The 14,120-nt window shown below is 44.2% G+C and overlaps 1 protein-coding gene across 4 annotated transcripts in view; it reads right to left on the reverse strand.

Annotated features, from left to right (window-relative positions):
* LOC131138896 (rho guanine nucleotide exchange factor TIAM1-like) overlaps positions 1–14,120 on the reverse strand; it is a 49,434-nt gene that overhangs the window by 25,074 nt on the left and 10,240 nt on the right. For 2 of the 4 annotated variants that reach the window (XM_058088248.2, XM_058088247.2), the window contains exons 2-6: positions 5,063–5,189; positions 4,079–4,725; positions 2,535–2,818; positions 1,613–1,867; positions 377–608 (exon numbers count right to left, since the gene is read on the reverse strand). In XM_058088248.2, the coding sequence (XP_057944231.2) occupies positions 377–608; positions 1,613–1,867; positions 2,535–2,818; positions 4,079–4,718 (1,411 nt within the window). In that variant the 5' untranslated portion in view covers positions 4,719–4,725; positions 5,063–5,189. Of the gene's footprint in view, positions 1–376; positions 609–1,612; positions 1,868–2,534; positions 2,819–4,078; positions 4,726–5,062; positions 5,417–5,486; positions 5,506–14,120 lie in introns of those variants that run through there. The other 2 variants (XM_058088249.2, XM_058088246.2) reach the window with 2 other exon arrangements.

Raw genomic sequence — 14,120 nt, forward strand, 5'->3', positions numbered from 1 at the left:
CAAAGCTATTTATGGTGTTGAAGGGCTAATTACACAAGCGTCGCGTGTGTCCTCTACAGGGACACACTAGAGCCTGATTTATTCATCTTCATGGAGAGAGGAGCTGCGTAGACGAGGCGGGAAGCATTAGCGGCATCTTGTGCATTTCACAAGGATGAGATTGGATTAGATATGGATGCCGGCGTGAAATTAAATTGAGATGAGGCAGAGGACAGAAAATGAAAAGGCCACACAGTAAGGGGAGAAGGTCGCCAGCAGTGTAGAATATTACAGCTTTGTCACTGGATTGCTATTAATAATTACTGAATACAGATTCCATGCTGGACCATGTGCTAGCATCATGTAGATTACTTTGCAGGTAATAAAGCTGTTTGACCTTTCAGAGACACCCAGTAGTGTTTCCACTTGCGTCTGGTGGCAGGTTCCACCTTCTTGCTCTTCTTGTGGACCAAGAAGTTCTTCACGGCCAGCGCACCTGCCTTCCTGACAGTGCCGTGAGCGCAGCCTGTCGCAGAGTCGGAGGGATAGGCGCTGCTGAGCGTGCTGCTGCTCTGCTCATCGCTCACTGCCGAGCCCGCCTCCTCCAGGCAGTCCCGACCTTGACGGGCCTGACAAGAGGAAAAACAGTTCATTTACATTATTGTCAACAGCAAACATTTCAAATGGGGAAAAATCAGAGGGTAGAAAAGCCTCAGAATGGGAAAAAAATGAAAAGGTAGACAAGCCTCGGAAACATTTCAAATCGGAATAAATCGAGTAGACAAGACTGAAAGCAAATGAAAGGGTAGAAACGCCTCAGAAGCATTTGAAACAGGAACATATAAGGAAGAAAAGCCTCTGGAACGTTTGAAATGGGACCCAATGATAAGGTAGGAAAGCCTCCATTGTAAAGGCGACCGATTAGGCTTAATTTTTGACCCTTTGTATTGAGTTGTGGACTCCTATAGAGCAGCTACACACAATAGCCAGCACAGAATAATTTCTAGATCATCCAAAATCTGTACCTATTCCAGCTGTATTTTCTTTGTTGGTCAAACTCCCAAGCGCTACCAAAGTACTTCCTGACTACTGCGAACCCCACTTTGAAATTTTGTGGGTATAGGTGTTGTGGGTATAGCCTACAGCAACGCCCATAAGGTAGACCATCCTTCTGTGACATCACAAAAGTACAGTTTTATAATGCCCTGTGAAAGTGAGCGTTTTGAGCCATCCCAAACTTCCAAATGAGCAAACCTTGTGATCTGAAACCTTGGCATCGTTTAACACTAGAATACAACACTTAACTACATTTATAGGTCAGAGAAGTGGAAAACGCACAATAGGTCCCCTTTAAATAGGATCAAATCAGAGGGTAGAAAGGAATGTTGAAATGGGAACAAAAGGATAAAAAAGCCATGGATACATTTGAAATAGGGACAAATTAAAGCAGAAAAGATTCAAAATGGTCAGTCATAATATTTTAAATGGGAAGGAACCATGAAATGGGAACAAATTTACGGGTAGAAAAGCCTCGGAAAGATTTTAAATGGTAAGAAATCAGATGGTAGACAAGTGTTGTGGAACAATTTATGTTGGATTTTCATTGGTCACTGCAGCGAGTAGCTTGACTGACCCAGACTTGATTGTCCAGTTCCTTTCGGAAGTTCTCGTAGACGCCCCCGCGTGCCTCCGCCCCGCCGGCGCTGCTGCTACCGCTGTCGCTGCCGTTGAAGACCACGCTCTCTGTGGCCGAGTATACGGCGAAGGACGCCGACATGGCCTTGCATCGGCGAGATAATGGCTCACCGTCCGTGTCCGTCTCGGCGGCCACGCCGTCGATACCGCTGTCGCCGTACTCGCTTCCCTCTCCCAGGACAGTGGAGATATCCTGTCATGTTGAAGGGAAATGATCATATGGTTCTCAGCATGTGGGAGCAGCTTTTTGGTGCAAGACAATGTGAGCATTTAGGCCACACTGGGCTGTACTATGTACTGCATGTGTGTTTTTAATGTGTTTCCGTTTTTCCACTCGAGGTACACTGTCCTTTTCTAAGTCAGTTCTTTCCAAACTGAGACTGTTCTTTTCCTCCTTGTTTTGCTGCGTCTATTTATATCCTAGACCCATACATCCCCCATCCCTCCACTCCCCCTTCAGCCGGGCCGGGTGAATTTGTGATGAGCACTTAGGGTGCAGCTTGGGGGCTCTGGGAAGAAGTTGAAGGGGGGGCCTGGAGAGCATGTTTTGTTGTGGACTTTTGTAGAGTTCCACTAGGGAATATTACACAAGCTGCTTTTGCATTAACATTAACATTAGATTTATGCTGATGCATCCATGTGACTTTAAGTCAGTCATCTTATACTGCATTAAAAGTGAGACCAATATTTGAATTGTATTATTGTAAAGTGATTAATATCAGGCCAGCGTTGGAAACGTCATTGTAGTTCCACTTTCTGTTGGCGTCCTAACGCTTTGATAGAACGATGTCCTTGCCTAATGGCTACATCATGACAATTATGTCATATTTTTCACATGTTCATTGTTTGCAACTCCTCACCTGAGTGGTTTGTGCACGGCGTCCCTGAAAAACGGGACATGGCCCAGGTGCAACGCCTCTGACCCCGGCCAGGCCCTCGGAGAGGCAGTGCGAGCGTCGGCAGGGGAGTGTGAAGGCTCCGTAGGCACTGCTGTCGTCCTCACCAGGGGACATCAGCACCGCCTCTGCGTCCCTGTCGTGCTGGACATCTCTGTGCGCTTTGTCAGGACGGACCCTTTGGCCCCTGAGGCCTGGACTCTGATGACTGCACAGGTGGTCCAGAGACGAGGCCCTCTCTGCTGCACCTTGACCCACACAAATGCAGTGGTGTGAAAAAGTGATTCAGATCATGTAATAAGTTTAAATATTAGACAATGACAACACAACTAAACACAAAAATGCACTTTTTAAATGAAACCTTTTATTAAGAGAGAAAACAAAATCCAACACCTACACAGGCTTGTAAAGTGATTGAGTTCTAAGACCAAAACCACTGCTGAACAAAAGGAACTCGTCTCAATTTTGCCAGAAAACATCTCGATGATCCCCAAGACCTTTGGGTAAATACTCTGGTCTGACAAAAAATGTACTTTATTAAAGGTATGTGTCCCATTATGACAAATTTCAGATAAAGAACATCATACCAACAGCAAAATATGGTGGTGGTAGTGTGATGGTCTGGAGCAGCTGCTTTCAGGACCCGGAAGACTTGCTATAATAAATGGAGCCATGCATTCCCAGATACCCGGCCATTTTTTTGGTGACCTGAAGCTGAAACCAACTTGGGTTCTGCAGCAGGACAATGATCCAAAACACACCAGCAAGTCCACCTCTGAATGGCTGAAGAAAAACCAAATGAAGACTTTGGAGTGGCCTAGTCAAAGCCCTGACCTGAATCCTATTGAGATGCTGTGGCATGACCTTAAAAAGGCTTCATGCTGGGCCAAAATTAAGAGACTGATCACAAACGATTGACTGCAGTTGTTGCTGCTAAGGGTGGCCCAACCAGTTATTAGCTTTTTCACACGGGGCCATGGAGCTCTGGATTTATTTTCTCTCATTTAAAAACAGCATTTTGTGTTCAGTTGTGTCGTCATCGAGTGTTTATATGTTATACTACCCCAAAGCTAAACAGGAAGTGTGACGAAGACGGTCTACTGGTCTCCTACCAAACCCTCAAAGCCAGTTGGAGGCATTATCAGAATGTTGTAAAGATTGGGAAAACAAAATACCTCTCAGAGTTGACATTGGACAATATTAACAACCCATGTGTTCTTTTTAAAACCATTGATTCTGTTTTAAATCCCAGTTTATCCACTACACTGGAAAATCATGTGTGAAATTTTTCAATGACAAGGTTGCATCGATACAAACTAACCTGGACCTCATCCAAATATAATAATGATTTACTGTCTTAAATGTCTTTGTTATTTGATCTTTTTGATTAAAATACATGTAATCAAGTGTGCAGCACTTTAGAAACTGTTTATAAAATATGTTGTATAAATAAAGTGTATTGGATTGGATATACTGAATATGAATGAAAGTCCTCATATAGATTGTACCTGCAGAGCCTCTGGGCCGTTTGAAGTGCTCTTCCTCCTCTTCCTCCTCTTCCTCCTCACCGCCATCCATCATCTCCTCAGTGCTGGTCAGGTGACCCTGGCTGAGATCCGACAAAGAAAACTCCAGACTGTCATCCCGCCACATGTCGGCGGACTTTGAGCGCTTCTTCATAAAACTGGAGCTGTCACTGGTCTGCTGGAGGAACGCCGTCTCGCCTGACTCCCCCTCCCCCGCGGAGTCCTCGCCGCCGTCGTGGGCCAGGGTGTCCGCCTCAGACGTCTCAGGGGTGGGCGTGGCCAAGGTATCGTCATCCTGCTGGAAGGACTCGGGCCTCATTGTCATGGCGACGCGCTGCGTCCAGTGGGGGTTGACGCCAAAGTCCGCCAGTCCATCAGTGGCATCGAACGGCTCCAGGCCGCTCTCGGCCAGCGACTGGGGGATGCTGGGAGTGCTAGAGGAACGCGTGGACGCTTCCGAGTTGCGATGCTGCTGCTTGGCTGACGTGGACAGCCGGGTGCGGCGTGTGATTGGCTGCTTGCCGGAGAGACGGAGGGAGCGGGAGGTGTGTTTACGGGACAGGTGTCCTGTTGAGTTGCAGATGAAGCCGCTCTCTCCATTTTGACTCTCCACGTTTCCCATGATTCAACTGCACATCAAAGGCCATGTTTTCAAGGACAGATTCACGGCAAAGTGACAATATGGCTTTAACAATGACTTTGAATATTAACAGTAAAGAATGTTGACTTAAAACATGGCCATTAAAGCCTACACGGGGGCCACAGTACACTCATTAAAGCCTACATGGGGGCCACAGTACACTCATTAAAGCCTACACGGGGGCCACAGTACACTCATTAAAGCCTACATGGGGGCCACAGTTACAGATTATTTTTATTTATTCTCTATTTGTTCAACATCAAAGACTATTTTCAACCTCAGAGGCTCCATGAATTTCTAAGTATTTGATTTTGCAGCATGATTACCTGTTGTCAAAGTTGCTGCCTCACAAGCATGTTGGCCTCAGTGCGACGCCATCTTGGGCCCAACACCCCATCCTCTGCAGGGCATCGCACGGTGGCTCCACTCGACCCGCGCAAAGCCTGATGTGACCTGTCGTCACACAGAAAGCAAGAGGCTGTCAACAAAAGTGAGCTAAGCTAACACAACAAGTAAGGACAGCGCCGAAACAAGCATGCATGCGCTCCGCAAAGTCCCAAGCCACATTTCTTTGAACTACACCCTGAAACTCTCGGCTAACCACAAACCACTTGGGCTTGTGCACACACGCGAAGGCAATGCAGCCCAGCAAACACAGACTCACAAACTCCTAGCAACAGAATGAAAGGATAAAAGCGACTATGATGTTACATGATGCGTATGATGAAACAATAAAAGGAGGATCCAAACCGTTGTTGCATAAAGGGAGGAGCTGGCTGCCATCTTGGCACTTTGAATCATCACCCTACAGTTATTACAGATATTCCAGATAACTCTATACTGGGGTTCTTCCTTACTTTTTGTTCTTTTTACTCATTTTACTCATCAAGTGAGGTACAACATGACATCAGAGCTGTGTCACGAAGCCTTATTGTGTCACATTAAGCAGTAGTTTGGAAATGGTCAATCTTTAAAGGTAAATAAAGGACATGTGTCATGTTTTCATCTTTGTAATTATGCAACTTCCTCTCTACAATTTGTAATAAATGATTGGATCTTAAAAAAAGGTCACATTCAATTTTGGTCAGAATCTGCACACTAACTACAATATAATAAAATACTATTTTTTTAATGAGTGGGACTCTGACCTGAGTTTTTGTTGTTTTCTCCATGCAGGTTTTTTGTACTCTTTTTTTCTTTATTAATATTAATTTTTTTCAATAAAATTAATAAGCAAATAAGAATGTTGATTTAAAATTTGGATCTGATTGAGATTGCACATTTGGAAGCAAATTAAACTTCTTCTTTCTCTTTGGCTTTTCCCTTCAGGGGTCGCCACAGCAAATCAATCTCCTCCATTCAACCCTGTCTTCCTCTTCTGTCTCTCTCACACCAACTCCCCTCATGTCCTCCTTCACTACATCCATAAACCTCCTCTTTGGTGTTCCTCTACGCCTCCTACCTGGCAGCATCCTTCTACCAATACATTTACTATCTCTCCTCTGGACATGTCCCAACCATCTCAGTCTGGCCTAAAGGACTTTATCTCCAAGGCCTCTAACATGGAATGTCCCTCTGGTGTACTCGTTCCTGATCCTATCCATCCTGGTCACTCCCAATGAGAACCTCAGCTTCCACAACTCTGCTACCTCCAGTTCTGCTTCCTGTCTTTTCCTCTGTGGCACTGTCTCTAGACCAAACAACATGGCTGGTCTCACCACAGTTTTGTATACCTTTCCTTTCATTTTAGCTGAGACTCAGCAAATGAAACTGAACACTGAAAATCCCAGGCTGTGTACTGTAATTCCTGAATGTAATGTTTCCATTGCATAAGCATATTTTTGTGGGGTTTAGTAAAGCCATCCCAAATGGCTTTAATGCTATGTAAGCTGTAGAAATTAGTAGTGGTGTGTATTTTCATCTACATTACATATAAATGGGAACACTCGGAAGAATAACTCCTCGTTCATTTAAAAAAGTGAATGAAATGAAAGAAGAAATGAAAGTACCAAACATGGCTCCTGAGGGTGACTTATATTTCCATCATATTTACATATCACATCCAGTCTAACGTCATCTTCCACCTGTATACATCTAGTCAGTGTGTGTGTGTGTGTGTGTGTGTGTGTGTGTAAGAGTGCAGGAAGTGTAAAAAATGCAACACAGCGAGTGCATAAAATGTTGCTTTTCCTGCAGGAGCACTCAGTCGACAATGTTTATTCTTTTTTTCCCCTCCCTTCCTCTTACCTGCCCTGCAGCAAAGGGGGCGGGGTTGGGGTGGGGGGGGCTTGGTCTGGGAGGTGATGTGAGGCTGAAGGCAAAACACAGGAGGCAGCTACACATTTGGGAGGGGGGATTCTGAGCTATGAATAGATGTGAGAGATGCAAGCAGACGAGGATGCTGGGGTGGGGGGTGGTTTGTGGGGGGGGGGTTAGATTATTGTTGCTGGGCTTTAAGTGGATAAGCAGACATGTGCTTCCACTGCCTTGCTCTAAGCTTAATTGAAGCATTCAAGACAAAAAGGGGATATGCAGTTATTCATGCTGGGTCTGTTCTGCTAAATTAACAGTGTTTTGAAATAAATGTTTTAGCAGAAAGGATTCTACTTAGGGTACAGGTTTACCGTAATCAGTGATGCTTCCATGACTGGACGCTAATGGAATCGACTTTTTAAAATAATATTTTACAATGAAGCCTAATGCTTATCTGCTCGCCGGAAACAAACAGGTAAAAGGTGAAGAATATCAAAGTGACCAAAGTGGCCCCCGCATTCTTCCATTTTTTTCCTTTGTGTGGCTCTTTGTGGAAAAAATGTACAATTGTGAATTGATGGTAAATGATGGTAACATGGTTAAAAACAAACATGGTTACATAAGTCCTTTCTTGGTTTATTTGCACCATCAGGGGTTTCATTGTTTAGAATTCTCACTGCATCTGAAAGCTCATGGCAGATAAAACACACACATGCACAACGCTCCCACGAGAAATGATTCTCCCAACACACAATCTTGGAATAACACCAAAGTCCTGTCAGAGCAGACACCCTCCTAAACCTACCTCGACTCCCCACCCGTGCACCTGTCTGAACGACCCGCCCACGCACACACGCACATACACAAACACACACGGTTCAGTCTGCCAGCAGAGTCAACATGAAGTCTGCATCCTCGCGAAGTGCTGAGATTATGTGGAACATCTTTCATGTAAGTGCTTGATGGTGTTCACTGACAACAACAACGTTCTCTTTCAAAAAGAAGAAGTGTTCCCAAAGTGAATCATTCTTGTATAACTACAGTTTGCACTCCACCCACGGCCGTAAATCAGCAGCAGCACGGTGCACATGACTAAGTGTCGCCTCCTGGAAAAACAACTTGTACCATCTGTGAATAATGATCATTTATATCTTGCTTGTTTCACTAAACGGTTGTTTCAGGTAGGAGTTCCAGTAACCGGTCCTGCACTCACTTGGTTAACAGAGGATCCTGATAAGAAGTCGTGCAAGCAGCCTGTGCTGAGTAGTGGCACCGGCAACTTGTCCTGAACCCGGTAGCAGCTAATAGGGAGTCTGCTAACTAGGTTAAGTCTGGAACTCGGCACTGTCTGCCTGGTCTGAGCCAAGAAAGTAGGAGCATTTGGAACCTGTTCAGATCATGGTGCTAATTGTGTTGGAGGCTGGGAACCCTGACCTGGTACGTAAGTAGTAGCAGTGGTATGTAGCAGCTGATGCTGCCCCTGTTAGTACCAGTTCTAACAGTAGGTCCCTACCTTGGTAAATAGAAGCACCTTAGATGTAGCACTATCCTGAACCTTGTAAATAGTCATGCAAGCTCATGATCACAGTGCCCAGAGGCTGATCCTGCACCAGCAAAGTAGCGGCGCGAGATGCTGGGCTGGACCTGAATCCTAAGTGCACCAACGGTCTTGAAGCTGGTAAGTAGCAATGCTGGTCTTTAACCTTTCAGGCAGCAGCATAAAAGGTTAAAGAATCTGCACAAGTGGCCGAGGTGTTGTAAGACGAGATGCTGGCAGCGTGACTGATCTCCCTGACCTCCATGTGCACCCCATTTGCCCCCGTAAAGCCTAAAAAGCCGTGAGGTTGTTCCTGGCCTTGCCCTGCCCCAGGGGCCTGTTCCTGTGCACCTTTGACATTCCTTAAATAGTTAACCCCTCCCCTCTTACAGAGAGTGGCTGAGATTGACACTTAGCAGGAATTCCTAGAGGGAGGAGTGTACTACCAAACACTGGAATCTGTAACGTTATACAAACACAAGATGAGACATGCATGAATGATGAAGACTCTCTTTGGCCAGACAAGTAATAATGATGGGGAACGGTGTGTGAATAGTTATTAAGCAGCATAGCAGGAATATCTACGTCAAATAGAAACATCCATCTCCACTTCCCCAGTCCCTCAGAGACCAGGCTGTCTCAGACATCACTGGTTGGGTTCCCTGAAAGAGGGAGATTAGCTTCTTATTCATCCTTTCGGGATCTGACAAGACGTTAGAAGCCTTCCCCAGCCTCCACACGCTAACATCTAGTGTACGCTGCTGCCTGCTGCTTATATCAAACATTGGAGTATTTCAATTGCTGAGAGACAAACCTTAATTCCTGTTTGTAGAGGAGGCTAGCACATCAATGAGCGGCACAACAAAGTGCGAGGACGCTGGATTGTTTTTCATGTGCTCTCCTCATTTTGTCATCTCTTGCAGAGGAAAGCAGAAAAGAAGAAGAGGCTGGATTTGGGATTACTGTCAAAGAGGTTGAGATGCATGATGACTGCCAATTCCTGTCAACGAGCCAAGCCAATCTCACTGGAAATATGTGCGCCATGACAGCACATCCTAAATCCCGATGGCATCGTTTTGTTGCAGTGGCACGCCATTTTGATACAGGCCGCCACCACTGTTGTGTCACGTGGTGTTAAAGATGCAAAAGGGAGCTAGCGGCCAAAGAGGGCCATTTCATGCCAACTGTGTCTGGGCCAAGAAGTTGCTCCAGCGGTCCAGTAGCACTAACACGCACATACTAACAGCAACATGTGGTAGCAACTTCACAACAAGCGCTCAGGTCGGAGTGTCAGGGTTTTTTCAGCAGGCTAATATAAATATTGCGTTATTACAGAATGACATTTAACTTTGGGGAGGGGCAGGGGAGTACACATCCAAATAAAAAGATGCTAATCATTTTAATGCCGATGTTTACGTTGTAAATGAAGGCATTTTTCACCATTTAATGAAGCATCCATGGGTATTTATGATCCAAATTGTTTGATGGAGGTCAATGTGTGGAATGTGAACAACACAATGTTAACATTGATTGTTCATCGCTGGGGGTGGGGGGGCTTTGTTCTGACAGCCATTCTAGTGTTCTAGAACAGAGAAGGAAAAAGTCGGGAAAGGGTTAAATACACGAGGCGTAGTGTGAAGCATCGTCCTACAAAACGATGCATAAAGGTTTTGTGATTCCGGGTCAGCGTGTCTGTGTGGCATCTGAGGATCCGGCGAGCAGATAAGCGGCGCGGCGGGATTCGCTAACAGCCAATTCTCTCCACTTTGCTCCTCAAGTGGCACTAACCTCATTAAATACGCTCCTCCATCGAGCAAGGAGCTTACGCCGCACGCTCCTTAGCACGGCCGACTGCTGTCTGTGCTACAGTGCCGTCAGGGATTACCATAATTTAAAGAAAATCCTTCAGGCACAAGTCCTCCAGTGAGTGAATGAAGGCATGTCGCTTACGTTGCTTCACCACCTCATGGATCAGCAAAACTAAACACTGAACCTGAAAGATAGAGTATTAACCTTCATTGATAATAGAAGGTTCCATCTCCTTTAAGATGCTGTTGAATGAGATCCAAACGTATCACGAGGAAATAACGGCTAATATCCTTTTAGGGGTTAGCTATGGAATGTTGGCGGTGAAAGTCGCACATTACCATTTGCTTTAGTCGCTCTTTGATGAATCACATGCGCGATACAAGCCTTGTTTTACGGAGAACACGTGCTGTGTGTAGGGCCCCCGTTTTGCGCAAGGTGGCACATTCTCTGCCAAAAAAGATGAGCATCGCTGGCATGAGACAGGGCAGTCCGAGGAAGGAGAAAAAAGAGACGTGTAATCTGACACCATGCTTATAAATGATTAACAGCAGGGAGTGGAAAAGAGAATAAAATGGCAGAATTCATCTGCTCACCTGTCAGTTCCGGTGGTGTAAAAATCATCTGCAGAGGGTCCACAATTTTCATTGGCCCCAGAATTCTTGGTAGTGTTTGTTTTGCTTACAGCCCCAATATGGCCGAGGGTGGCGCTGCTAATAATAATTGATAATGAAGACAACTTTTTTTATTTCCTGGTATGCAGTTGCAGAAAAAAAAACCTTTGACGTTGTCTCTTCTTTAAAAAGTCTGTATTCCACTTTATGAAACAATACAAGGAGATCTGAAATGTCTTCCTCTTCGGAAAGCAAATTTTCCCTTCCCAAATCCGGCTAAATTCACCCCCCCCCAGACAGGTGTGAATGTCAGCAAATTGGTAGGCAATGCTTCCTGTTCTGCTCGGCATCCTCTGAAGGCTGGACCAAATAAAAGGGAGGCTGAGTGGGCGAGAACGAGGGATAAGAGGGTTTTAGCCAAGAGGTAGACTGATTGCGGTGGGAGAGATAGATGCTGGGTTGGGGGGGGGCTGATGGTGTTGACTGGATGATGAGAGGCTGTTGGAGGATGGAGTGGGGGAGCACAGGTAGACTGATGAATGATGTGTGCTGAAGGAGTCCCAGGAGGTAATGGGGATGATGATGATGATGATGAATATAATGTCAGTTCAAAGAGGAGCACATCTGATTTGTTGTCATCATCCTCCAAAAACCTCCAACAGGGTTGTATGGTTTTATATACATGCAGTAGCAGGTACATTCATGATAACATGTAATATTTACAGGTATTTTGCTGTATTTTGGGCCTTTTGAGCATTACCAGAACTTCCTTCCTGGGTGCAATGATTTCACACAGCAATGCAGAAACGAACGCCTGCACATAGCATGAAGTTTTCCAATTTCAAAAACAAAAACACAGCAACAATGCTGCTGTAGCTTGGTTCTTATGTACGTCACATGGAGTGTTGGTGGTGCTTTTGGAGTTTTTTTTCAGGGGTCTTTACAGACAAAATACACGTTTCACATTACATGCAATCATAGCTGTGTCTTTTTAGCTCTTTTTATATCTTTAAAATGCACAGAAAAGAGAAAGACGTGTCCATATCTCACATAAGGATTGTGGGTGATGGGCAAAATTCCCCCAAACTTAATTTTTCTTTGAATCCCAGGAAGATGAATAAGGAAGGTTTAAAGACTGCAGTGAAATGTGAGCTAACACCGTTAACACTCACTAAGTGCTGAGACTTGCAAAAACATGTTCCTGTCCAACACATGCATGCTTCGACATGGTCAACAAAGTCTAATAGATGAGGAGAGAGGAAGAGCAGCCGACGGGAAGCAGACGACAACAATAACAAAAAGGTTGTAGTCATCGACTTCCTGTGATAGTCTGGAAGTCGGATTTGTAAAGCGCAGACACACACGACTGCAAGTGACGACGAGTTGTGTCAAGCAGAAACTGCAGTTGGTGAAACATTGGGAAGCTCAACTCTGCAGTGATGCAACTACCATGACAGAGCAAAAACCTCTCGGATCACATACCATATTTGGAATATAAAGACTTACCATTGGAGATCTTCAATATGGATTTCTTATGCCACCCTTGCACAAATGTTGCCTTCGCATTGTCCTGCAATTTGCAGGACTACAGATACACTACCAGTCAAAAGATTGGACACACTTCCTCTTGCTATGTTACTGAGAAAGGGTGTCCAAACTTTTCACTGGCAGTGTATGCAGCAGCTCTTCCCTCAAACTAATGTCAGGTGACATCTCATGTAATGAATGAACACATGATGCCATTGAATGCATTTCACAAATAAACACTATGTGTGCAAAATAAGGCATACGTATACTGCAATATGCAATTTAGTAAGAGCACAGATATTAAATATATAATATTTACTATCTATTATATAGATTGTTTTATGAATATATTATACTATATAATACATTTATAATAGATATAGCACAAAAGTGCTATAGCTATTATAAACATCATGAGCAATAGTTAAGTAACAACTAGCAAGACCGGTTAGTCTTAATAAAGTCACAAATAAAATCCCAATTCAGTAATGTTGGTAATGAAAGATCACTCCCTCGCTCTATTGCTTTTTTATTCATTCATTACTAACTGATGGCTGTTTTGTGGTTGACTAAGGCCTATTATTGGTCAAAATATATTGAAAGACAAAGAGAATGCCTGGTCACCAGGCGTCAATAATGTTATACTGATAAGACTTCACGTTAGATGAGTGGCTCACAAACTTTTTACAGTCACGTACTCCTTCACACATTTCGGTCATGTACCCTCTACTCCTGCACAACATAAACTTCAAATATGTATTAATTTTACAGTAAACACATGTCAAAATCTTGCATGGTCACATTTTTAATGAGGTTTTGATAAAGTTTCACATGAGCACTGAAAAACAGATAAGTAATCATCCTACATATCCAGTGTTGTCATCCTTGTGTATGAATGGCACAATGAATGGTTTACTATAGTGCTATAGACCGCAGAATGCACAGTCACAGTCTTTATGGATTTAACAAAGGCATTTGATACAATAAATCGCAATATCTTAATTAAACTAGAAAGGTAAGGAATCGGGGGGTAGTTTTCAACTGGGTAAAAACTACTTGGCAAACAGGAATCAATATGTGAAACTAAGAGAATATACACCTGCAAGCTTAAACACATCGCGTGGTGTACCCCAAGGGTCAATACTGGGACCAAAACTGTTCAACATACTGTATATATAATTGCATCTGTAAAGTCACAAAACACTTAGGGTTCCAACTGCGGGGGGAAGTATCTAAAGGGTGAAACTAGGCACAGAAATGGACTGAACAAGACTGGACAAGTGGTGGCAAAATGCCTTAGGGTACAGGAGCAAACCAGAGTGCTGTATGAGAAATTGACACACCAAACAAAATATCTCTTAAAAAAAACAAAAAGTATGACTTACAAGTACTTTTATCTGTTTTGAGGTGGTTAAGGTGGTCGGCGGTTTGATTTCAGGAAATAAAATAGTTTAACAAACCTGGTAGGATTGGGAAAGCAGGTGCCAGTGGTGGCAGAAAGACTGATGTGGGCGACAGTAAGTTATCTGAGCGCATCCTCACACCTGAGTCAACACAGCGCTCGTAAACAAAGTACCCCCTTGAAGCCGAGACAGAGACAGACAATGTATGGCAGAGAAGGAATGGATTGAGAATGTTGCAGACAAA

This window comes from Doryrhamphus excisus, linkage group LG21 (genome assembly GCF_037039965.1).
Source record: "Doryrhamphus excisus strain RoL-2023G ecotype Guam linkage group LG21, RoL_Dexc_Guam_v1.1, whole genome shotgun sequence".
Classification (NCBI taxonomy): domain Eukaryota; kingdom Metazoa; phylum Chordata; class Actinopteri; order Syngnathiformes; family Syngnathidae; genus Doryrhamphus; species Doryrhamphus excisus.